A 25,171-nucleotide genomic window follows, 5' to 3' on the forward strand; every position below is an offset into this window, starting at 1 on the left:
TTTTTTTTTTTTTTTTTTTTTTTTTTTCACTTGTTTTGTGTTTGGTTGCTGAGAAAGTGTGTGAAAGTGATAGTTCTGAAATGGGTTTTGTTTAGTTTTGGATTTTCGTTTCTGCAAACTATTCAAAATTGTTCCTTTTTTTAGTTTCTGGGAAGAAGTCAAATTCTTACGAGTTTCGATGTTTTTTGTTTTGTTACTTTGTTCAAGGATGGAGTGGCAGTGCTAATTCTCATCATAGTCATGAACCCAAGCTTGAGGATTTCCTCGGCGATTCATCGCCGATGATGCGATATTCCGACAGCCAAACAGAGACACAAGATTCGTCTTTGACTCATATTTACGACCATGCCTATTTTGGGGACCAACAGGATTTCAAAACCATTGCGGCGTTTCAAGCTTTTTCCGGTAACTCTGGTTCAGAAGTAGATGACTCTGTTTCCATTACCAGAACCCAGATCGCCGCTGCTGAGACCCCCACTGGTGCTCTGTCTCTTTCTGTCGTGCAGAGCTCCGACACGGCGTCGGCTGTTGTCGCTGTCGATTCTGATTCCTCCAAGAAAATCGCCGATACGTTTGGCCAACGAACTTCGATTTATAGAGGAGTCACTAGGTTTGTTCATTCAAATATCTTTTAAATCGCTTGTTTTTGGGTTTTAATGGCGATTTTATTAAATGGGTGTTGGATTGTTGCAGACATAGATGGACGGGGAGATATGAAGCGCATCTATGGGACAATAGCTGTAGAAGAGAGGGTCAAGCTAGGAAAGGACGGCAAGGTTGGTTTGTGTTCTTTCAAAAAGATGTCTTTTTTATTAATGGGTTTTGCATAAAATTGAAAAGGATGGGTTTTTTATTAATGGGATTTGCTTGAAATTGAAAAATATGGGTTTTTTATTGATGGGTTTTGGTTAAAATTGAAAAAGTGAAGGGTTTTGCATGCATGAGGAAGAGTTTCAGAGGTTTCTTTAATGGCGGATTTGAAAGAGAAATGAATTATAATGTGTTGATTTGATCGGATGTGCCGCCATTTTGTTTCATTTGTTGAAAGTTGTTTTTTTTTCTGTCTCTTTTGAGTTAATTGATGCGACCCATATCCATATAGCGATTAAAGAAGAGAGGAGTCTGAATCTCTTCTGAGTTTTTGAACTTTTGCTTTTGCTTTTGCTTTCTTCATCATCCCAACTAGGGTTTGACCAAACCACCATTTCATTCCCTTTTTTTAATCCTTTGGAACCAACCCACTTGCCCTTAATTCCATCCGGTCGATGTCGATGTTGGTCAAGGACGGGGCTTAGGTAAGTAGAACTGAGGGTCGACGATTTGAGATCCCATATTGGTTGGATTGAGAAACAGAACCTTCCTTGTAAGGGTGTGAAAACCTCTCTATAATAGACGATGTTCTAAAACCTTGATGAGAAGCTTGGAAGGGAAAGCTCAAAAAGGACAATATTTACTAGCGTGGATTTGGGCTGTTACAATTGGTAACAGAGCCAAACACGGAACGTTATGTTAGCTAGGACGCTGGGCTTCCAAAGGGGTGGATTGTGAGATCTCATATTGGTTGGTTGGTGAGGGGAAATAAATATTTCTTATAAGCATGTGAAAACCTCTCTCTAGTAGACGCGTTTTAGAATCATAAGGCTGATGATGTTACGTAATGGGCTAAAGCAAACAATATCTACTAGCGATGGGTTTCGGCTGGGTTATGGCTTGCAACTCCCTAGGTTTTGTTTGGTTTGGGAATCCATGAGTGGACTCGAATGGTGTTTAGACTATGTTAGGAAGAATTTGATCGAGGGTATTGGAATTGGGGTTTTAGAAACTACTCGGGTTTAGATGGCAATGTCTTAGTCGACTCGACCCTTCACTTGTAGCCTTCTTCGATGTCCACTATTAACATGAGTAGAGGCTTGACCTCTTTTTGACTACGCTAAAATTTGATCTTTTTTTCGATGTTCGTTTGCCGATTTACTGAGCTGAGATTGTCTGTTTATTGCACGAACGCTCGGTGCCGTTTTTCGTGCTGGCATTCACATTCCAACACTTTGTTCTTCAGTTTACTTAGGTATGGAATTTCTTCCCCTTTTTACATTGTTTTAGAAATTACTTTATGTTATGGAACATGTAACACATAGATATATATGTCTCTGTGTGTATGTATAGGTGGATATGATAAGGAGGACAAAGCAGCTAGGGCTTATGATTTGGCAGCTTTGAAGTACTGGGGTCCCACTGCTACCACCAATTTTCCTGTAATATTATTTATATTTATAATATGGTAATTATTTGATAGTTCTTGCTTCGCATATCGATGATGTCGTTTCGTTTCGTAGGTTTCGAATTACGCCAAAGAATTGGACGAGATGAAACATGTCACGAAGCAAGAGTTTATCGCTTCTTTGCGAAGGTAACTTTCGGGGTATTGTGTTTCTTTTCTCTTGTTTTTAGGCCTTGTCGAGTTTCTCCTTAAAATTTTTCATTTGGACTTCAGAAAGAGCAGTGGTTTCTCGAGGGGTGCGTCGATTTATAGAGGTGTAACTAGGCATCATCAGCAGGGTCGATGGCAGGCGAGAATTGGCCGTGTTGCTGGGAACAAGGACCTGTATCTCGGGACGTTTGGTAGGTTTATCTCGGGCCATGTTGCTGCATCCAATGTTGATGTTTAATACTAACTTGGTTCTTGTGTTGTAGCTACGGAAGAGGAAGCAGCTGAGGCTTACGACATAGCAGCGATCAAGTTCAGGGGTTTGAACGCTGTGACGAACTTCGAGATGAGTCGTTACGACGTGGAAGCTATTGCGAAAAGTGCGTTGCCAATCGGGGGAGCAGCGAAGAGGCTGAAGCTTTGCCTGGAAACCGAGCAGAAGCCAATTCTGAATCATGATCAAGCCATCCAGTGCAGCAATGGAAACAACAATATGAACTTAGGCACTGCCATCCAAGCTGTGCCTGTGCCATCGATCCCGTGCGGAATTCCATACGATACCGCAGCTATGCTGTATCACCATAATTACTATCATCTTCAGCCTAACGCGATCGGTTCCTCGGAGTCGACCAGCCCATCCATTGCAGCTCCGGTGAGTTTGGGACCTCAAGCAGCCGAGTTTTTTGTTTGGCCTCACCAGTCGTATTAGATTTTCCTTGTTTAGTGATAGATTGATGCAAATGCATGCAGCTAAGCTAACATTAGGACCCGACTATTTTGTCGCCGCTGTTCGGGTGACTATCATGTAGTTCAACTCTTAACCCCTCTTGAGTAGGAAGAAAGCAAAGAAAGAGGTGTGGAGGGTTTTTTTTGGTATGGAAACTAAACTGGAAGTTGAATTTTGTAAAGCTTAGTGCTCACTTTGAATATGGTTAGCCATGGCTCACCTTGTCCAAGCCCAAACTGTGGCCAAGTTGTGGCCATAGGGTTGGATTTACTTGATGGTAAAGTTGGCAATTGAGACAAGTGATTCAAGAGTCCGTCAGAGTTGGATTGGGTTGGACTGGATTAAAAATCTATTTCTTCTGTTGTCTCATTCATATCTGAAATTAGGGGTTACGAGAGTATGTTAAGAGTTAGATTGGATTAAAAATTTGTCTTCGAATTAAAAATTTGTTTATTCAGTTGTCTCATTCACATATGAAATTAGGGTTACGAGAGCATGTTAAGAGTTGGATTGAGTTGGACAGGATTAAATATCTGTTTCTTCAATTGTCTCATTCATATATGAACTTAGGGTTACGAGAGTATGTTGAGAGTTCGATTGGGCTCGACTAAATTAAAATTTTGTTTCTTCAGTTGTCTCATTTATGTGTGAAATTAGGGTTACGAGAGTATGTTGAGAGTTCAATTGGGCTGGATTAAAAATTATCTCTTCAGTTGTCTCATTCATATATGAAATATCTATCTTTTCGATTGTCCCGTTCATGTATGAAATCAGTGTCCCCATGTTCTTTCACCTTACTTCACGTTGTTACATTCATTACCATTTCGCGTTCTCACCCATGCTACACAAACCTTTTCTTTCACTGTCGTCTCCTCTAAAACATTACGTCTCCATTCTCTCCTATTTTTCTATGTTTTTTTTTTCAATCTCTCATTGCACGTTTATTGATCTAAATTTCTATCCTTTGTTTTTTGTTACAATTTTGCGGCAGAAGTATTACGAGTAAGTTGACAACAAATGTAAGAAGTTGGACCTGTCGAAAGGACATAAAGTGTGAGTAGCTGGAGCGGATTCAGAAGAAGTGGGAACCATAATTATTTTATGTTTCAAATTTATTATATAAGATACTCTCACTCACATGTTTGGATATGAACGATTTTGATAAAAATCATTTGTAACAATTAAAGAGAGGAGAGAGTAATATGTCGTGAACATGAAAAAGGATATGAACGACTGCACTAATGTTAAACTAAAACTAAATTATAAAAAATATACTTAAACTCGTTAAAAAATAAACCTAAAATTTTAAATATTTAATTATAATTTCATTTCATAAATTTTAAAATTTGTGTGTATTTATTCCAATATCAAAATTTTATTTATTTATTTATTTTGTCTATTTGGTCTAATTTTTAAATTTTTTTAACAATTCTATTTACTTCAATTTTATATTTAATATGTTTAATTTCGTATATAAATAAAGTAAAAAATTTTAAAAATTATTTGCTGGATGTATGAATTAATTAATTAATTATTTTTTTATAGAAATTTAAAATAAAAAACTTTTTTTTGGGTCAATTTAATCGAAAATCAGAAAAAAGAATTAAAAAAATAAAAATAAATATCCAATTTAGCGTCTCGGGGAACCATATTTGAATGTTTCAGAAGCAGCTGCGAAGTTCGCGAAGTTCAGAGAGATTTCAATGGCGACGGGCCCTTTTTCTTCTGCATCCATATTCAATCAGAGCAGCTCCAGGCTCCCTGATGATACCGTTTTCTACGCCATATTTCCCGACGCCTCTCTGAGCTCCGGCGGCAATGCTACCGAGGTAGCATCCATCCTCCAATCCCTTCACCTTCAAATCATAAACTCCATCTCTTCATTCACCTCCAACTACATATGGCAGCACGAAGCCTTTGCTCTCTCACCTTCTTCCATCCTCAAATCCCCCTGCGTTTGTTCCACCCACCTTCCACACCTTCACGGGAAGCTTCGCTTCGGAGACAACCTTGAAGACGAATGGTTCACTGTGTTTCTTCTTTTTCACATTTCCAAATGTTTTACTTCTCTTTCAATCCGAGTTTGGGACACGGACGGCGAATTTCTGCTTATCGAGGCAGCATTCCATATCCCTAGATGGATTAACCCTGAGAATAGTCTCAATCGTGTCTTCATCCGCAATGGTAGCCTCCATATTGTACCAAAACACCGGTTACCGGATCCTAATTTGTTTGATTCGCTTAAGTTCTTGGTGGACTTTGATCAGGAATCTAGGGCGTCTGAGTCGGTTCAGCTGGCTGTGAAGAAAAAGATTTCGGATTATCCCCGGCGAGCCGAGATGAACATGCACAAAGCTAGGGTTAGGGTTCCTGTATCAGTTGCTCAGGTGTTGAAGCATGAACCCTGCTTGATTTCGCTGGCAGTTGAGGGGTTTTACGATCGTGACATAGACACCATGAAGTTCGCCGCAAAAATGGAGAAGTTTTTGGGAAGAGGAAGAGAAGAAGAATTGGTATGCGTGTCCGTTATGATGTCGAAGGCAATGTTTGCACAGTTGATGCAGCAGAATTTTCAGGCGCCCAAATGTTATCCGATGCCCAATAGGACCAATGCTTCAATACACACGGAAGCTGAATTGGGAATGAAGATAGCATGCGGATTTGAGATGATATATCAACTAAGAAGACAAGAGGGGTCTGAAGGGAAAAGCCAGACATGGGAGGCGTTTAAGGAGAGTTTAGAAAGTAGCGGATACTTCCAAGGTTTACTTCCGGGTTCAAAGGAGCATGGGAGGTTGATGAAGAATGCGGAGGAATATTACAAGAATAGTGAACTCTTTTCAAGAACTAGGTACTTATACTTTTCTCACTGTTGAAATTTCCCATATAGGGCTATTTGAAGCTTTATTATATAGATTCAGAAGACTAACCCTGTTAACTTAGTTCGTCTGTAGTACAACCCTTGTGTTATGTCATTTGAAATTGGAATTTTGAACTCCTAGCATACATGATTCCATATTAAATTGGGATTGAATAACAGTCCAACAATGACTGCATTTGATTTATAATTGTAGTTCTTTAGATTAATCACATGAATCCCAGAACTTGACGATTGTTTCTATCTTTTTCTAGTAAAGTTTTCCTGAGTTGTTTGTTTTTATAGTACACACTGAGAAGTTCCTATATGTTGCAGTAACATGATGAGTGCTCCAGTAAGACGCATAGATGAGATTCTTGCTTCTCCTTATTCAGTGGAAGATTTCAAGGGTCCGGACGTCCCTCCTTCTGATGATGATTCTTGGCTTTACAATGGGGATGATGAATTGAATGCAGCCCTCTTAGAGAGACAGAAGGAAATGGAAATTTCTAATTCTGAATTTAACGAGAAGCAGAAATCTAAAAAGGAACAAGTTGATCCATCATCCAGCTGTAGTATGGACGAGCCTGATCTAGGTGATATATCAAAATCCATGCAGAAATTCGTCAAAAAATTATCAAGCTTTCAGGGAGTAGAGGTGTCCGATAACAGGTAAGCTAAATATGAATGAATCAAACTAATAGTTTTCACATAATAACTGCAAAGCCACTGGTTGTGGTTGTTCTTTTTATTTTGTGATTTTCCTTTCATAACATCTCGCTCAATGGCACAAGTTTAATTCTATATTTGGGAATGCTACAAATTTGATAATCTCATATCCATATGTTGATCTATTAAAATATAATACAACCCTTTATGTTTAAAGGGAGCCAGAAGATGTGAACATTGATGTAGATCGCTTTATTAAAGAGATGGAATCAGTGATGAGCCATCACACATCCATGGAGACTTCTACTGATGTTCAAAATGAAGATGAATCCTCTTCTGATTTGGATTTTGGTAAATGAAATTCTACCTTTCACAAACATTATTAAGTTGTGGCCGGGTTTATTATCTTTCAGTTCATAAGTCAAAATGCTATAACCTGGAAGAACCCTCCATGCTTTTGTTTGATTTTATTTTAATTTATTTCCTAGGTAGGGTTTTCATGAAGTTTATGATTCGGACTATTTTAAAATATTTCAATATCCCTAACTGGATTGTAAGTTTTTCTACCATGCCTTGCAGTCTTGCTGCTGAGGAATTCCTTAACCCTGTTTTTCATGCCGAGCAGAATTTTTGATGTCTTCAGTCAAATTATTTCTGATTAGAAAAGAGGTTCTGATGGATTCCTCAAATCATTAAGTTGCAATTGTTGTTTGCTTTTCAGATGAATCTCAAGATGATGAGAGTGATGGTGCCACAGATACTAATAATGTAGATGGAGAGAATATGTTCATGGAATCTTATACAGATGCTTTGGGTGAAGAATTGAAGAGTAGTACTCTCCAGAAAAGTTTTTATCGTGCTAGTGGAGAAGCTTCCCAGAAAGATGAGGTACTTTACTTTCTTCTTTGTGCATGATGCTGCAAATTCCTTGTTTTTTCTGACCTCAACCCCATTCATCTGGGACTCTTCTTAACTCTGACCTTTCTAAGAATGGCCCTATGAATAGCTATTACTTCTTCTTTTTAGATTTTTGTTTCACCCTCTCAATTGATAACAACGAAACTGTTTTCTGAGAAGAGCTTGTTTTTCTTTTGTCATGACACAATCGTATGTTGGGGCTGTATGATCAACGATATGCTGTTGGGTGGCAAATGTCTTTTATTTACATTTCGATTATAATTTGTGATGTCTTGTTTTATTATTTGTGTACGTCTCATTTTCGTCTTAAAAAAAATTGTAGGGAACATCACATACCACTGACCATATGGAGGAGGATTTCACCCCTGTTGATGTGGACGTGAACCTTGTAAAGAGCTTTCTTGATTCCTTTTCATCACAAGAAGGACTGCCTGGTCCTGCATCTAACCTTCTTGGACTCATGGGTATAAAGCTTCCGAGAGATGGTGACAAAGGCAAATGAACCGCTAATTTTGTCTTTATATAAATTACTGAACAAACCGCAGGGTTGGTGATCTTTGTAAACTCTACAACTGAACTTTCCCTTCCACCACATTTTAGCCTGCTTAGAGTTTTTAGATTATTGTTTAAAACATAGATCAAAATATGAATCACTTGGCGTTGAGATTTGAAAATGGTGTTTGTATGTTTTATCCTTCTTTTAACGATCAATGGAAATTAGCATCGCAGAAGGAACAAAATCAGAGCCTTGCCTCTAACATTAGTTGGAAATAGAGGAGCCTCTAATTGTGTGAAGAACCAATCGCCATTTGCAGGTATATCTTCTGCAATTCTTATAGTGTGAACCAGTCTTGATTTACCAGTCTCTAGAATTTGAGTTTGAGTGGTGCTGTTTCTTAAAAATTTGATAACCGATTTACCAAGATTTCAAATTGAAATAATAAAACTTCTCCCATCATTCACAACTGATATGTAGCACAGAATTAAAGGCATATGTTTTTTCCAAAATAGCTCACAAATGTCTACGAAAATCTCACTTCTGCCAAATAACACAGACCAAAAAAATCTGAAAAGTAGGACTAAACAGCATTCCAAGATTCCAACACAAAGAAATTAAGGTAGGTTCATACATAATTTACAGAGGAGTTCCTGTTCTCAAAGCATGATACTTTTTTTGCATTACAGGTGCCATCCCAGAGAAGATTGATTGCTTTTGCTTCTTCTGTTTGACGCCGAATATGAATGACCGTAGAGGAATTCTGTTTCGGCTCTCTGAGTGTCTCAGCTGTGGAGTTTCCTGTGCCTTTGACCCAGAAAGTTTGAACTCCTCGTTCAACTTTGACAGGTTGGTCTCTACCTTATGTTGAAGAGTTGCTATGTGATCTAAAGCTGCTTGCAGTTCATCAGCAACTTTATTATTCTCTTGTTTCATATTCAAAACCTCCCCTTGAAACTTTGCAGCTTGATAGCTTGTGAATGAGAAATCGTCTTCCTCGGCACTCGCCTTCAATCCAGCTGTTATTTCTTCTTGGATGTTGCACAGTGATGAAAATCTTGTCTGCAGCTCCTCCTTCAATGCTGCACTTTTATCTGACCAGACGGTAAGTTCAGTCTGTATCTCCCTCAGGTGTTTGTACAATGGCCGTGCTTCTGATTTCAAGGAGTACTTTCCAATGCCACTCTCATCCATCTTCTTTCCTTTTTCATGAAGTTTTGCTACTTCCAATTTTAGATCCTGTATCCTAGTTTCAAATTTCTGTATTTGATGGAAAGAAGTGCTGAAGTTCAACCAGAAATCTAAGTTCTCTTCCAAAAGTTCGTCAATCTTCATCCGGAGTCTTTCTTCAATCTCTGATGTAGTGGCTGGTTCTTGAACTAGAAGTTTGCTGAAGTCTAATCCTGAATCATGGGAGATTTCACGTGTCAGTACTTTGGACTGAGCTGGGTCGCCCCCTGTTATCATGGGTTTGACATTTTGATCATCCGATGTGCTTGAGGTTTTCTGGTTGTCTGAAGTACTAAAATCTAACGATTGTGTGCTTAGATCCATTGATTCCTTGCTTTCATAGAAACATTTCTGCAGAAGATTCAATTTATGGTGCAAGGATCTGATTTCTTGATCCTTCAATGCATTTGAAGTTTTTAACTCATGTAGCTGCTTTGATGTTTGAAGATGGTGATCACGATGTTTTTCATCCATTTCACTGAGCTTCTTCTTGGCATCCTTGAAATTTCGAAGAGTTGTAGTGTACTCTGTTAAGAGGGCTTTTTCTTTGCCTTCTATTCCACTCATGAACAACTGCTGCCAATTTGGCTCATCTACTTTATCCACAACTTTCTCTTCTTGTTCTGCGCGAACTGCCTCTGAAAAAGTCTTCTTCTCTTCTTTGTTTTGCTCTTTCATCGCATCCTCTGTTTTCTCTGAAGGGTGTCCTAGATTTTCCTGTTTGTGGATTTCTTCAACTTGACTTGTCAGAGTACCATTTCCATCACCTTCTGAATACTTGGCCTTGGTTTGAACCACTTCTACTGGATTTCCAGCAGAACCATCACTGTCATTTTTCTGGGGATTATCCTCAGTATACACTGACAAGGCTAGAACGGTCCCATTCTGGCTCTTGGTAGTGTTTTCTGGATAAGATTTCTCGCAACTACCTTCTGAACTCTGTGAAGTATCCTGGGTTTGAACAATTTCTACTTGACCTCTAGAAGTGACATTCACATCAGCTTCCTCACAACCACGCTCTGAATACTGTAAGTTAGCCTCGGTCTGAGCAACCATTTCAGGATGTCTAGCAGAACCATAAGCATCATTGTTATCGGGTTTGCCTTCAGTACTTAGTGACAAGGTTTGAACAATTACCTCTCGACTTTTGGAAGCAGCATCTGCATCGGATTGCTCGTTACTACCTTTTGAACTCTGTGATTTATCCCTAGTATCAGCAACTTCTACTAGACTTCTAGAAGTGGCATCAACATCAAGTTTCTTAGAACTGCTTTCTAAATTTGGAGGATCCACCTGGGTTGGATCATCGTTCTCTTGATTTATGAGCTTACCACTTGCATCAGCTTTCTCAGATTTAACTTCGAAACTCTGTGATTCCTCTTCTTTAGGGGTTTGCATATTTGATGATTTCATTTCAATGTCTGGTTCTTTGTTTTGCCTCACATCCGTTGCCTGACATGCTTCATCTGATCCCATTTGGTTTGGATCATCAGAACCCTCATGAGCTTTCAACTTTTCGTCCGGCCGGTTGAGCTCTGTATGTGCTCCATTTGCATCTTGGTTTACACCAGGAACTTCCTCTAGTTGTTTGAGCTCTATACGTGCTCCACTTGTACCTTGCGTTACACCATGAAGTTCGTCTGGCTGTTTGAGTTCTGTATCTGCTCCAATTGCATCTTGCTTTACACCAGGGAGTTCCTCTGGCTGTTTGAGTTCTGTATGTGCTCCAAGTGCACCTTGCTTTACACCAGGGAGTTCTTCTGGCTGTTTGAGTTCTGTATGTGCTCCAAGTGCACCTTGCTTTACACCAGGGAGTTCCTCTGGCTGCTTGAGTTCTGTATTTGCTCCAATTACACCTTGCTTGACACTAGGGAGTTCCTCTGGCTGTTCGAGCTGCACCGTGCTTATTGAAGATTTTGGCTCGAGCTCCTCATCTTGCTGTATGGTAGGCAATTTAACAGAAAGATGATCTAGATTACAATGTACCTCAATAATTTGAGATTGGAAATTGCTTTTCTCATTCTCAATCTTTTCGTTCAGATTCTGAATCCCACCCAGTTTTCCCTCTATTTCTTTTAGCTTCTGTTGCAAATTGTTCTTTCCATCAATTATTGATGCCTTGTCACCTTCCAAGATTTGTATCTGTGTTTGGAGTTCATCGGTTTCTGATCTTAACTCCTTGATGAGAGCGGTCTGCGAAGACAACGCGATTTCTAAGCTGATCACCTTGTCTACAAGCTCATCAATCTTCTCTGCCATTTCTGTTATGGTAAGACATGTACTGGCCTCCAACTCCTTCTTGATTTGTTGGCGTAATTCCTCTGCTCTCTTTTTCTCTTCTGCTGCACTGTCAACTTCTTTATTCAATTGGTCAGGTACTTCTCTTTGCCGTGCAGGTTCGTTCTTCGCAAGCGACTTATCCTGGCTCGATTCTTCACCTTGAAGCCCACCTTTGAGAGAATCCAATCTCTCTCTCGCTTCTCTAACTCTTGTAGACTCTATTCTTGCTTCCTCAGCTGATCTCTCCTGTTTCTCCTGCAGCTGAGCCAATGATTCTTGGCAGGACTTTAAAGCCGCATTCGCCATCAAAGTACGGGCCTCGTTGTCCTCAATCAGCATTCCTTCACCATACTCATCTTGTAAGTTGAAAACTCTGTCTTGCATCTCTTTGATCTGATTCTCAATCTCCCAATACCTTGCAAGCGAGCCTTCATAAGAGCTTTTCACGAATTCCTTCTCAGTTTGCAGTGTCAAAATCTGTTTCTGCAGTTTGTCAATCTCATTGAGTGCCTCTTGTTTGCTCAAACCAGATTTGGCAACTGACGAAGCTGCAGTTCCCTGTTTCGCATTCTTTTTGGACTTCAACTTCTTGGTCGCTGTTGTTATGACAGTCTTCATATCAACCGGATCCTTGGGGACTTGTGGGATGTTTCCTCTGGACATAGCAGGTTGCTTCTTAGGGAACTTAGGCATGGCTTCTTCATCTTCCTCATCCATTGAAAACTGAACTTGCTCCGGAAAAACCGAAGCGATCGTGTTGTTTGCGTTCTGCAGCTCAGTCGAAATGTGATCGTAGCGTTCAGCCAATGCTCTATAAGCTCTGTAAGATTCCTCCACAAAGTTTATCAGCTCTGGTCTCTTTTTATAATACATTTCAGCTCTCCTCGCAAATGAATCTCCATCTTCTTCTATCAGCTTCAGAGCATATTGGACCTTTTCCTCCATATCTGCAATTTCCAGAAACTCTCATTCCTCCATGATTTCTATTACCCAAACTAGAATCGATCTGGGTATTGATCTTGTGATCTAATTTAGCAAGGTTCCAGAACAAAGATCTTAGAAACACCCCCACCTCGATCTTACCCAAGAGAAGAAAACCATACAATTCATTATGGAAATGAAATCACAGAGAAAAACAAGAAACCCCAGATGAACATTCAAGTTTCCAACCCAAAAACATAAGCTTCCCCTCATGGATCTCCGATCCATGGACGCATAAACACATATTCTGATTGATGTTTAAGAAAGAAAAGGTAAAAGAGAAGGGAGTGGGATGAACCTATAAGATTTTGCTCCATCCATTTTGACTGCTTGGTTCTGATGTGGCTTGCCCACCACCATGAATAAGCATTGCTTGCAGCTCTCTGCAACATTTTTGATGGTTTCTGAGGGATTTTCCTATCCTAAGTTGGCTTCTCTCTCTAATCTTCAAACCTCCCCCTAGTGTTTACTGTTGTGTTGTGTTCTTTGGGTTTGATTGTCATTCTCTCTCTAGGGGAAGAGAGAAGACATGGAATTGGCTGGAAACCCTTTGATGGAGCAGAAAACAATGGAAGAACAGAGACCCCTGTGGAGAAAGATGGGAGAGAATCAGAAAGAGAGAGAGAGAGAGAGAGAGAGACGAAGTTGAATGAAAATGGAATGGAATGTAGAAAGCAATCGTCTCTCTTGCTAAATATGAGATCATGGAGGAGAGGAAACTTCGCTACAATAACGTGTTTTTTAAAAAACAATAATTAAAACAAAATCAATTTAAGATCTGTCCTCTCTGTCCCAAATTATTCTCACCTATTCTTCAAAGGAAATAATTTTGAGCCGAGGTTCTTTATTTATTTATATTTATTTCGTTTTAATTCAATCTTTATATATATATATATATATATATATATATATATATATATTTTTTGGTAAATGTTAGGTAGGAGGATATCTAATTTTCAACCTCAAAAAAGTAATACCTATCTCTTTATTGTTCGTATGGAGAATATTTATAGTTTTTGTTTAAATCTCCGAGTATATTGTTGGCACTATTTAAAAATCGACAATTACATCTCATAAATATTTTTTTATTACTTATTTGAGATATATAATACGTTTTCTTTGAACGTGATTATGTTAGGGATATTGGTGGGTTTTATTAAGTGGGTTATGATACTTTTATAATGATTGGTTTAAGTTGTTTGAGTCATTTATTAGAATATTTATTTTTAATAAAAATTAGATGTTAGTTATTTTTAAATATTTAATTAATATTTGTAATTCAATTTTAATATATATTTTGAAATTTTAAATTCCAGTTGGCTGTTAACTGATTGGTTTGTATATTTTAAAATTAAAAATTTTGTTTTAGATTTATTTTTTAGAAAAAAACATCAACTAATTTATACTTTAATTTTTTTTTTAAATATTAGGAATTGGTTTAGAATTATAGGAATGACCAAAAAAATAAATCATTAGTACTGAAGTAGTTGTTTGGCTATAATTCTTTTTAATATTTTTTAATATCTGTCCAAACAAAAAATACACACGTGGCACTTTAACAATATAGCCACTTGCCAGCGTGGAATTTGCAGGACTCGCCTTTTTCTCTTGCCTTTTGAATTATTAACCCATTTTTTTAAAATTTAAATTATTTGTTTTTATGGACGTTGAATTCCAAGTAAAACCCTCTGGAAAGAAATAATAATAATAATAATAATTAAAAGAAAAAAAAGCTGTTAAAATGACACGGCGGTGTCGATTTTTCTGTCACCGACCTCTCAAAAGCTAAAAACACGTCTTTGATTTATTTAATATTATTTTTAAATTACTTGTTCTTTAAGAAAACAAACGTTCCTATTGTTTCTAAGAAGCTCCTTTGTCGGTTTCTGTTACGGGCGCCTCATCCACATGAGGTGCCCAAATCAAATCATATTTACAGGTATTTCCGTTATTTTTTTTTTGGATGTTCATTCGTCTAATGGGTGTTATTATTTTGTATATTTCTGAATGATACAAAATTTTTAATTTTTTTTAATATCTTAAATCATCGCCATTTTCTCTATATTAATTGCAATTTTAGCTTCGGGTATCGTTCTATATGATGTTCTCCTGTCTACTTTTAGTCTTTTTAAAGTCAGAAAACGAGTCGATAGAAAGTAATCTAAGCTGAGGGGAAGGAGTGTTTCATTTACTTCTCACACGTGCATACTAAATTATAATGTTGATATAGTTGTATCCTTAAACTTTAATTTAAACATTGAATACCTCATCAAAATTATAAAATTATTGTAATTGCTCTATTATTATATCTATTTTAATGGACGGTTGAAAATAGATATTATCATTTTTTTTTAAATTATAAAAGTTGTTTGCACGAGATTTTTCAAAGAAAATTTGTTCGTGGAGTTGAATTAAATGGTTTATACAAGTTTGATACGATATTGATTCTCTTTTGGAAGTGCAAGAGTGTTCTTGATGTTCAAACAACTTTGATCATGAAGAAACGTTCGATCCTCAAATGATTAGAATCTCACGAATTCTCTCCAAGATCTTAATGTATAAACTACCATGGATGTGTGGGCACTTTGAGCTTAGATGGACCTTGGGCCTGGTTCTTATTGGAGTCGAATCATTTAACGAGTCTATTTCCTTGAGTTTAATTGAACACACGTCTAAATATCATGACCATAACAGTTTTTTCGATCAAAACAAACATGATCAAGATATAGGTTAGGTCGTTTTTTTCTTCAATTCTACTTTGGAAAATATGTCAGAAATATTGTGAAAATTAGCGGTTGACAATTATTTCTCATTCAGATACTATAATTAAATTTGTGAAAGTATTAAAAAATATGTGAATATTTTATTTGCGTTGAAAATTAAAAATTATATTTCATGTGGGTATATATATATGTTTAAAAATTTGTTAACTAATGAATAATGTCGGTCAGCAGTTGATATGTAAGTACTTTAACGAGTATCTACGTAATTTAATCAATCTTCATACCCACTAGATTGAGATGCTTAATTCAAAGTTTGTAGCTATTAACTAAGATACTTACTAAAATATTGTTGAAGTTCATATCTCGATTTTGTGTTGTCGGATCATAAAAATTTCATAATTCGAATATGATAACTATCAACCGAGTCTCAAGAACTTATATAGAAGTGCATATTTCAGTTCGTGAATATACGATCGAGTTCAAGATGAAAAACGTTTCTTCATTACAGATCCTTCCATATTAAAAAAATATTACAAATTTAATATCATTTCCCTAAATTTTTACCCTCTATTATTTTTAATAATGTATAAATATAATCTACTAAAACAAAATACTATCAACCATATTATTTTCATTTGTTTCTAAATTTTTTAAGTGATATAATAAATGTATTTTTGAACTTTTTTATAAAAAGTTAAAAAGGTATTATTAATATATATATATATATATATATATATATATATATATATATTTGATAAAACTCAAATATATTTTTAACGTTCAAAAAAAAAAAAAAAATATATATATATATATATATATTTGAAACAAAATATTAATTATTTTTGGTTGGGAATGTTTTTTTTTTTAATTTATTATTATTATTATTATTATTATTATTATTATTTTGTAAAAGTTAAGAGTAGTCTGAGTTTGTGGTTAAAACCGTGTTCTTAAATATGTGTTTATATTTACTATTATTTATTTATTTATTTTTAAGATTTTATTAATATAAAATGAAATTATTAATTTAGTATATATATATATATATAAATAGAATTAGCAGCCAAAAATCCATTTTGAAAAGTGGGTCCCATTCTTTTTCTTTTCCTTTCTTTTCTTCCCACCTACGCATGAACGTCTAAAAGAACAGAAGAAACAGAGACGGCGCCTCGATTGGAAGCTCTACAGCTTTGGGCATCAACAAAATTTGATTCCATTTCTGTAGGTAACATCTTAAGCGTTCAATCCTAAATTTCCTGTTCTGCCAATCCGAACTTTGGTGTTCTTCTCTTGTTCTTTCTTTTTGTGTTTGTTTTCTCTTGTCCTCGTTATCATCGGGAGTTTTTAGATGTTCATCGATTACTCAATTTGAGATCTATAGCAGGTTATAATCTGTATGTTTGGATTCTGCTCAAACGCTTGAAATTATGTTTCCTTTGTTCTACCGTTTGACTTATTTATTTATTCTTTTCTTCAGAAGATACTGTTCGTAGAATTCTAATCCGCGATTGTGTCTTGATCTGAATGTTAGGGTTTGGAGAAAAAAATGTTGTGGTTTTTGGTTGAGTTATTGCTTTTGTTTATTAATTCACTTTGTCCTTTTTTATTATCGTGATGCTTAAATCGAGGATACATTAAGTTTCGTACTTTGGTTGGCGCTTTGTACGGGCTATTTTTTTTTTTTTTGTCTTTTTGGTAAGAAACCGAGTTTTCATTGAGGAATGCTATAAAAAAGCCCGAACATGAATTTCAATCCGAAGGAATTAACTGAAGCTGAGAATTACAAAATGACGATTTTTCCCCAAAAGACGCATTAAACTTCATTGTGTCTCCATCCTTCTGAAAATTATAGTATTCCTCTGAAGCCACTCTCCACGAGAACAATTCTGCCACAAGGCTCTTCCTTGATCACGAGATGGAAAGTTTATCATAATGTCCTCCAACATAGAGCAACAGGTTATAAACAAACTTAAAAATCTATTACGTGCCACATCAATCCCAAACACCTTAAAAATCTAACTCCTCAGGGTATAAGCAAACTGCAATCTCAAAAAAGATGATTGAGATCCTCCTCTTGTCGACGACAAATGACACGTCACTGCAGACGCAAAACTAAGGAAGAAAATTGCTAGTTGCAAACCTGGGTGTTTACTCTACCATGTAAGACTTGCTAAGCAAATAACCTCACTTTTTTTAGGGACTTTGACCTTCCAAAGAGAGAAAAAAAAAAAAAAAAAAACTGAGGCCTCTGACGGGGAGAAAGGAAACAAAGAATGAGGAAAAAGATTGACATGGGAATCCTTCTGATTGATTTGGAACCCAAACCTGAACATCCCTCCCACTAAAAAAAAACCCTATGATTGAAAATGCTGGAAAGAAGTCCCACTACCTCCAAAGACTCACGATCACTCAAAGGACGACAAAATTGAGGTCACAAATATGACCTCTTTTACCCTGATGAGTTGGCAACTTGGCAGGACCACGCAATGTGAAATGTTTTTCTATTTTCTCGTTTTGCTGAAAATATTTAAAACCAGCATCCTCTACTTGTTCGATGTATGTGACAAAATAATTTGATAGCATACAACTCTATGTGTGCATGCCTGCACGTATACTGTTAGAAGTCGATGTTCATTGCCCAAATAACGAGCATATGTGGATTATGAACTCCTGTTTCACTTTATTGTGTTTCTTCTTTTAATCAATTTGGATATAATTTGCTGATGCAAGTTAGAGAACCAAGGTGTGAGACATAATTTAGATTCTTGACTATCAATTAATAGAAGTTGGTTCTACACCATTTATATTGCATTCATGATTCATGTATCAATAAAGCATGATTTGGTGCAGTTTTCAGCCGTCATTGTGCTGCGTAGAAGTCTCATTGTTCAATTTTCATCCTCCCAGCATTTAGTTAGTCTTAGCAATGGTTCTTGTTGGTTCTTTGCAACTGTCCTATCATCTGGGACCGTGGAAAAACCATTTGCTCGAAGAAAATCTTAAGGTACAGAGACCTTCTCCCCTGCCTCAAGACTATAAATATTTATTAGTCTCAGGTAAATATATGTGTTTCATTGTCTCTTTTTGTTCTTATCCAAAATTTAATTGTTCTTTTCAGTTGACCTCTCATAGCAATAACATACGGTTACAGAATGTAGCCAGTCCATCGTCTCTTTTAGTAAGTTCTTTAAACACTTCAGTTTAATTTTTAAAATCAGAACACAAATACCTTTTGTCCTTGGAGGTCATCAAGAATGCTTCCCTTGTATCAAAATGGGATTGGATGATATCAATGTGTATTTGGCTGTGTATACTTGATGCATTGATTGCATATAAAATTCTTGCCTTTAAGACTAAATATTTGAGAATATTTCTTATTGCAGTTTCAGCAGAAGAACACTTGGAGCAGTCATTTATTTAGCTTGAAATACCCACCTAGTTACGTTGTGCCTTCTAGATACAATGCATTCAGGTGCCATTCGTCATTGATGACAAACCAACCACTGGATCCCTCTGGGATGAAGGCTGCTATAGTGGCGTTGACAAGGTGAGTTTTGTCTGGTTCATGTATCAATATTCAATGCCTCAAAAAATTTCCCAGCTTTGACTTATGTAAGATTGTTCTTAGTGCCATAGGGAGAACAAAGATATTATCTTTATCCCTGTTTTCACGCCCATCCACTATTAACATCAAAGCTACCACATTCATCATAAAAAAATCAACCCATCTGGATGCAGTTTACGTCAGTTTATTATTTTGTTCCCAAATGTTGGTTTGCATTTCATTTGGCCCTGTTGTGAAAAATTTATGTTGGTTAATGGCTATAATATGAAGGAAATTTTCATTAGAACTTTAGATGGATACATAATTGCTTACACGGGTGATGTTGGATAAATGTATTACAATTTACCACTAATCACGAGACAAGTTGAACTTAGGACAATATTAGAGCTTTGAGAAAATATTAAAATTGGGGATTTTGGATCAGCGGCATTTTCTAAAAAATACTTGTTTGAGTCTAGCATCTGCGAAAATATTCTTTACATCATCCTTCCTTTGAAGAATGCTTACACTATCTCCAGAAAACCGCTATTCCTTCGGGCTTCAAATGCTTGGCAAATTTTATTCTCTCATTCTTGGCTTTTTGCTTTTTCACACATCTCTACCATCACACTAAAAAGAGATCATTCGAGGAGGCCACCATGTCTAGCGATTTTGCGTTATTGGATTTATGAGAGGGAAATTGCAAAAATATTTCAAATTTGTATCTAGTGGTTATTAGGGGCATGCAAATTCTTGAATCTATATTTGACGGTTTTTAATATGCAACCCCATTATGTGGCCTCAATTTGAGGTTTATCTTGGACCTTGTGCTATGAACTATATTTTCCTTCTAGAGGTAAATTTTAACGCATAGTTAGCCAACCACACTAATAGTGTTGCAAATTAAGCAACTAGTGAGGCATCATATTTTTGTTGAAACATCGCAAGCACAGTTGATGGCCAGGACTAATATGGTGATTTGATTAAAAGCTAGGAACTTGTGTGCATATATCATGAAAACTCAAATAGAAAGTAGCCATTAATTTAGGGAGAAAATTTGTAGTTTAACCTCATATTTTTCTACTAATGAAATTAAGATGATTGAGCACTTTAGTTTTTCATGGCGTTACCATAATTTTAATGGTACATTCATTATCACTGTTCTACTGGTGTTGATTGACAATTTGCCATTTTTTTTTACTAATATAAGGTATTTATTTGAATTTAGTTAGCGATATTTATGGGCATATAATCTTAAAGCTAAATATATATTTTGTCCCTGAATGTATGTGCTGTTTTCTATTTGTTACTTCAATCTTCTAAAAAACGTTTGAATGCTATCCTTTATATATTAAGTTTTATCACTCAGTTCTTTCTTGTAGTACACGTTAAAAGAATGGCTCCAGTAAAATGTTGTGGGTTGTGTTATGTGAAGGGGATAATTTTTTTTCTTTTTGTATGTGGGGGAGTTCAATCAATAAAATTAAAGCATAGGGCAGTTTCATTTCAACTTGGTTAATAAAATATATTTTAATGTTCAATTATGACTTCTTTAGTAGATTTTAAGGTTTAGTGAATCACTAATGACTTGATAAAAAACCTTATAATATATTTTAATGTTCAATTATGACTTCTTTAGTAGATTTTAAGGTTTAGTGAGTCACTAATGACTTGATAAAAAACCTTATCTTATGGTGGATGAAACTAAAATTTTGGAAAGGCTAGGGACAAAATTGAAGAGTGACAAAAATATGTAAAGCCATAACAGTAAATATTTAGTTTAATCGTAAGTGAGATGCTCACTCTGGCATTTGCCTTGTAGACTCTTGAAATTAATTTAAATACATTTTTCATCTTTGAGTAATTAATAATATTTCCATTGTGGCAGAATATCCGTCTCTTATATCATTCATTTTAGTTTCTACATGAGCTTGAAGATTGAAATTGATAGAATTTGAGCTCTACTGGTTTTTCACATTTGATCACATAACGCAGGTTTTGTAATGTATTAGGTGGTTGTCCTCCTCCAGTGGTTAAGATGGTTCCTGCAGTTAGTATTATGATATTTGCTGTATGGGGTCTTGGACCATTTTTGCGTTATACAAGAAGCCTACTCCATGTATGTTGACTTAACTTTTGTCTCTTATGTCGCATTGGCATTGTTTGATCTTTTTTTTTTTTTTTCTTCTCTTTAATTGTATTCTACTGTTTCCACATTGTCTGATAATTATCCTGCAGAGTGATAGTAACTGGAAGAAAAGCCAGACATATAAAGTCATGAGCTTGTATCTTCAACCCTTATTGCTATGGACTGGAGCAACACTTATTTGCAGGTCCGTGACATATATTATTTTATATGTTGAGATGTGGACTATTCTTCTCAGTCGTACTTTCAGAGATATTTTTCTCGCGAATTTAGTTTAATATTCCTGATCTTGCTTTTGCAGAGCTTTAGATCCAGTAGTTTTACCTACAGAGTCTAGCCAAGTTGTGAAGCAACGGGTGCTGAATTTTGTTAGGTCATTGTCCACTGTACTGGCCTTTGCGTATTGCTTATCTAGGTGAGTATATGAGATCGCGTCGTTTATAATGCTCAATGAGTTTACCTCTATAGTAAAGAAATCTACCATAGCTATGAACAAGATAATCTAGCCAGCAAGGATATGTTACCCTTACAGGAGGCCTTTTGTTATGAATGTTAAAATACTTGAAATTCAATTTTATTAACACTTGCTTTCCTTATCTTTTTTTTGGTTGATTGTGTAGCATGATTCAACAAGCACAGAAATTCTTCTCAGAGACTAGTGAATCCAGTGATGCGAGAAATGTATGTACAGTGTAACATCACATTTTTAGTCTATGCTTAATAGATATCATGTTATTAGGTTTCTGATGGTTAATGAACGTTTCATGTGTAGATCATTTTATGATGACTTTGTTGTAAGCTCTGAGTTGTATGGTATGTGACATTATACTTGAAGCAAGGCACCATTTGATTATCTCTTCCACGTTTCTTGTACGATGCAATTCAGCACAAGCTATAGCTGATACATGACTATATTGCTTACTTTTTCTTTGAAGACAATTTGAGTGGCATTCATTATCTTATTTATCTCAATATCAGAAAGATATTGTTCAAATGGCTTTGCATTCCTGAAATTACAAACTTCAAGTACACACAATATATAGAGCTAGTGCTTTTCAGATAATTTTCGCGTTAATGTCATACTATATGGGTTTCTGTATTCTTTGGGATGCTATTCTCCCAGGAATTCTTGTTTCATGCTTTTTTTAAAACCATGGAAATGTGATATAAGTTCTATGCTTATGTGCAGATGGGCTTTCAATTTGCTTGGAAAGCTGTGTACTCGGCAGTATGGGTTGCTGCTCTCTCATTGTTCATGGAGCTGTTGGGCTTTTCAACCCAAAAATGGCTTACAGCTGGAGGTCTTGGGACTGTGTTGCTGACATTAGCTGGCCGCGAGGTGCTTTTCGATTATTATGGTTTGTGTTCTCTGTTTCCTTGAAGTTTATTTTAACTAATTTTAGATTTGCTCTCGCTGTACCTAGATTTTCACCAACTTTCTCTCAAGTGTAATGATTCATGCAACCCGTCCTTTCGTTGTAAATGAGTGGATCCAAACGAAGATCGAGGGCTATGAAGTTTCTGGAACTGTTGAGGTTTGATGTTTCTATTGAACATGTACCTTAAAATGTTGATGTCAAACAAGTACTTTGGCGACTCTAGTCAGTCATCAACGTATACCAATGTCTTAATTTAGAAGTTTTAACGTATAGTTAGAAACATGTCTTATATATGAACACGTTAGACACTTACTTCCATTTCAATCAACTGCAGCATGTAGGGTGGTGGTCGCCAACGATCATCAGAGGTGAAGATCGTGAAGCAGTTCACATACCAAACCATAAGTTTACCATGAATGTTGTGAGAAATCTCAGTCAAAAAACTCACTGGCGGATTAAAACCCACCTAGCCATCAGCCATTTGGATGTCAGTAAAATCAATGTGAGAACATTTTATTTTGATCTTTTTATATGAATGTATGTATGTACATATGGTCGAATATCGTATGGTGATCGTATGTTTATCTCTCTGCAGAATATTGTCGCAGACATGCGGAAAGTCTTGGCAAAGAACCCTCAAGTTGAACAACAGAGATTGCATAGAAGAGTTTTTTTGGAAAACGTGAATCCTGAAAATCAGGCCCTTTTGGTCAGTATTAGACATTATGGCTTGAATACTATTTTTCTTTCTGAAATTTTCAATTTTTTCCTCAATGTTTAAATAATTTAAATAACCTATAACATTATAGTTATAGGTTTTGTGATGGTTGTTGAGACAAACCGATAGGATTATGCATCATTTTTTAGAAAATGTCACAAATCCTCGTTCGTTTATATCAAATTGTAGGAGGCTCTCTCTCATGATTCCTAATTGATTTTTGTCCTATTTTTGCTAGATTTTGATATCTTGCTTTGTCAAGACTTCACATTTTGAAGAATACCTTTGTGTGAAGGTAAATTGAACTTTTCTGTTCTTTTTTTTCTATATACTTTTCATTCTTCCAAAATAAGTTTCAGCAATTCCATTGATCCATTTTATTGGTTTGGAGCTTGTCTGAATACATTTGAGTTTTGTGTCGTTTGTTTTTGATTAACTTATGATCTGATGGATCAGGAAGCTATATTTTTGGATCTTCTTAGAGTCATTAGACATCACCGAGCTCGACTTGCGACACCAATCCGCACAGTGCAGAAGATGCATAGTGATTCAGACTTGGAAAGCGTTCCATTTTCTGATTCAATATTTGGTCATGGTGGTGCAACTTTGAATCGCCGCATGCTGATGATTGAACCCCCCTACAAAGTTTACGGAGATGATCGAAAGCAAAGCCATAGTAGGACATCACGCACAACTGGAGAACAAAACAGTAAGCCCATTGCACGGTCGTCGGGTGACAACAAGGCAGCTAAAGAGACATCACCATCTGAAAGAAAGATGGAAGTAAAGACTGGAGAAGGACGAGACTCCGATACAAAAATATATTCCAAAGTTCCGATGTCAACCTCTGAAGATAATAAACCAAGCAGTGAATCGAAACATAAATCATCATCAAGGTCTGTGTCGAGTACGAATGGTATCGCTGATATGCCAACTTCTGATGCCAAAACAACTACATTAGATGCTGATAATTCAATGCAAGATTCTGGCTCCTCCAAGAAATCCAAAAATAGCTCAGGGAGTAACAACAAGCAGAACTACAAGCCTATCCATTCTTCTGTTTCCTTTCAGGAAGATGTCAAGAAACCAGAAGGAACTACTTCATCAGCTTCACAGCCAAGGATAGAAGGTGATCAGACGACAAATCCACCAACAACAAAGCCCAGCGTAGAAGAGAATATAATCCTCGGCGTTGCTTTGGATCGCTCTAAGAGAACACTTCCTATCGAGGACGACACGCCATCTTCCCCTCAAACGTCGTTGGGATCAAAAGATTTGGCTGCTGCATCCCTGAATGGGAACGTGGCGAGTGGAGCAACAACTCCCGACAAGGAAACGAAACGGCAGTCTCCTCCTACCACATCTTCTATTGAATAATGAGACTAGTTTGATTGTTGAGTAAACAACTTTTATGACCGAGAAGTTCGGGGTGAGGCCCCGCCCCGTGAAGCCTGCATCTTCTCGGTGCTACAACGAGTACTGTCAATGGAATTAGTGTAGAGCAGGAATGTAAATTTGTGTAATTTTGACTCTTTTATCAGTGAATTCTGAAACAAGAACAAGGTGATTACTTCCCGGAGCAGAGGCCATTGATGAGTTTTCTTGATATAGAGCTTTCTTTCTGTATATAAAACCTGATCTACAAATAAGTGTGGATTATATAATTATATAATTTCCACCTGGTTCAAATTTGGTTTTCTAATTTTTAAATTATTGTCATTTATGGATATTTTTATTAATTTAATTATAAATTTAGAATTACTTTTAATTAGTAATAAAAATAATTTTCCATATTTAACTTTTGTTTCTTTCGAATTAAGCTCAAATAATCAATGCTTCCTTAAAAATGATAGTTTATTACGTAGATAAAGCTTTGGAAGCCAAATAATAATAATAATAATAAATAAATAAATAAATAAATAAATTGGTACAATATCCACGGTTAGTTTAAAATTATATATGCTATTTTTGTTTAAACCACTCTTAAAAATAATAATTTTAAAAAATATATATTAAAATTGATTGCAAATTTTAATTGAAAATTTGAAAATAAAATAAATTTGAATAAATGACTTATA

At 36.1% G+C, this 25,171-nt stretch overlaps 4 protein-coding genes across 11 annotated transcripts in view; 3 read left to right on the forward strand and 1 right to left on the reverse strand.

The window, feature by feature from the left end:
- The window catches only part of LOC111483014 (AP2-like ethylene-responsive transcription factor AIL6), a 3,932-nt gene extending 583 nt beyond the window's left edge, over positions 1 to 3,349 (forward strand). The window contains exons 2-8 of the mRNA XM_023129098.1: positions 208 to 610; positions 694 to 776; positions 2,057 to 2,065; positions 2,164 to 2,252; positions 2,334 to 2,407; positions 2,492 to 2,619; positions 2,692 to 3,349. Coding sequence (XP_022984866.1) covers positions 208 to 610; positions 694 to 776; positions 2,057 to 2,065; positions 2,164 to 2,252; positions 2,334 to 2,407; positions 2,492 to 2,619; positions 2,692 to 3,134 — 1,229 coding nt within the window. The 3' untranslated portion in view covers positions 3,135 to 3,349. The remainder of the gene's footprint in view (positions 1 to 207; positions 611 to 693; positions 777 to 2,056; positions 2,066 to 2,163; positions 2,253 to 2,333; positions 2,408 to 2,491; positions 2,620 to 2,691) is intronic.
- Positions 3,350 to 4,855: 1,506 nt separating this feature from the next.
- LOC111483012 (protein ecdysoneless homolog) lies at positions 4,856 to 8,336 on the forward strand. Its single transcript, XM_023129095.1, has 5 exons — positions 4,856 to 6,003; positions 6,346 to 6,681; positions 6,896 to 7,029; positions 7,400 to 7,566; positions 7,919 to 8,336. The coding sequence occupies exons 1-5, from the start codon at positions 4,856 to 4,858 to the stop codon at positions 8,096 to 8,098; spliced, it is 1,965 nt and encodes a 654-aa protein (XP_022984863.1). The 3' UTR covers positions 8,099 to 8,336.
- Positions 8,337 to 8,528: 192 nt separating this feature from the next.
- On the reverse strand, positions 8,529 to 13,312 carry LOC111483009 (protein NETWORKED 2D-like). The gene is made up of 2 exons (XM_023129085.1): positions 12,882 to 13,312; positions 8,529 to 12,549 (listed from the first exon to the last, which is right to left on the reverse strand). The coding sequence occupies exons 1-2, from the start codon at positions 12,973 to 12,975 to the stop codon at positions 8,732 to 8,734; spliced, it is 3,912 nt and encodes a 1,303-aa protein (XP_022984853.1). The 5' UTR covers positions 12,976 to 13,312; the 3' UTR covers positions 8,529 to 8,731.
- Positions 13,313 to 16,442: 3,130 nt separating this feature from the next.
- LOC111483011 (mechanosensitive ion channel protein 2, chloroplastic-like) lies at positions 16,443 to 24,701 on the forward strand. 8 transcript variants are annotated; one of them, XM_023129087.1, is made up of 14 exons: positions 16,443 to 16,531; positions 18,214 to 18,310; positions 18,425 to 18,484; positions 18,690 to 18,853; positions 20,846 to 20,969; positions 21,089 to 21,183; positions 21,298 to 21,411; positions 21,617 to 21,677; positions 22,186 to 22,335; positions 22,421 to 22,531; positions 22,710 to 22,877; positions 22,971 to 23,084; positions 23,332 to 23,388; positions 23,550 to 24,701. In XM_023129087.1, exons 2-14 carry the CDS (start codon positions 18,233 to 18,235, stop codon positions 24,468 to 24,470), a joined length of 2,217 nt encoding a protein of 738 aa, XP_022984855.1. In that variant the 5' UTR covers positions 16,443 to 16,531; positions 18,214 to 18,232; the 3' UTR covers positions 24,471 to 24,701. The 8 variants fall into 8 exon arrangements, with proteins under 8 accessions (XP_022984855.1, XP_022984860.1, XP_022984854.1 ...); XM_023129086.1 differs by having other exon boundaries at positions 16,452 to 16,531; positions 18,157 to 18,310; XM_023129091.1 differs by lacking the exon at positions 16,443 to 16,531 and adding an exon at positions 16,543 to 16,700.
- The last annotated feature ends 470 nt before the right edge of the window (positions 24,702 to 25,171 follow it).

The sequence above is a fragment of the Cucurbita maxima genome, unplaced genomic scaffold, assembly GCF_002738345.1.
Source record: "Cucurbita maxima cultivar Rimu unplaced genomic scaffold, Cmax_1.0 Cma_Scf00008, whole genome shotgun sequence".
NCBI classification, from domain to species: Eukaryota; Viridiplantae; Streptophyta; class Magnoliopsida; order Cucurbitales; family Cucurbitaceae; genus Cucurbita; species Cucurbita maxima.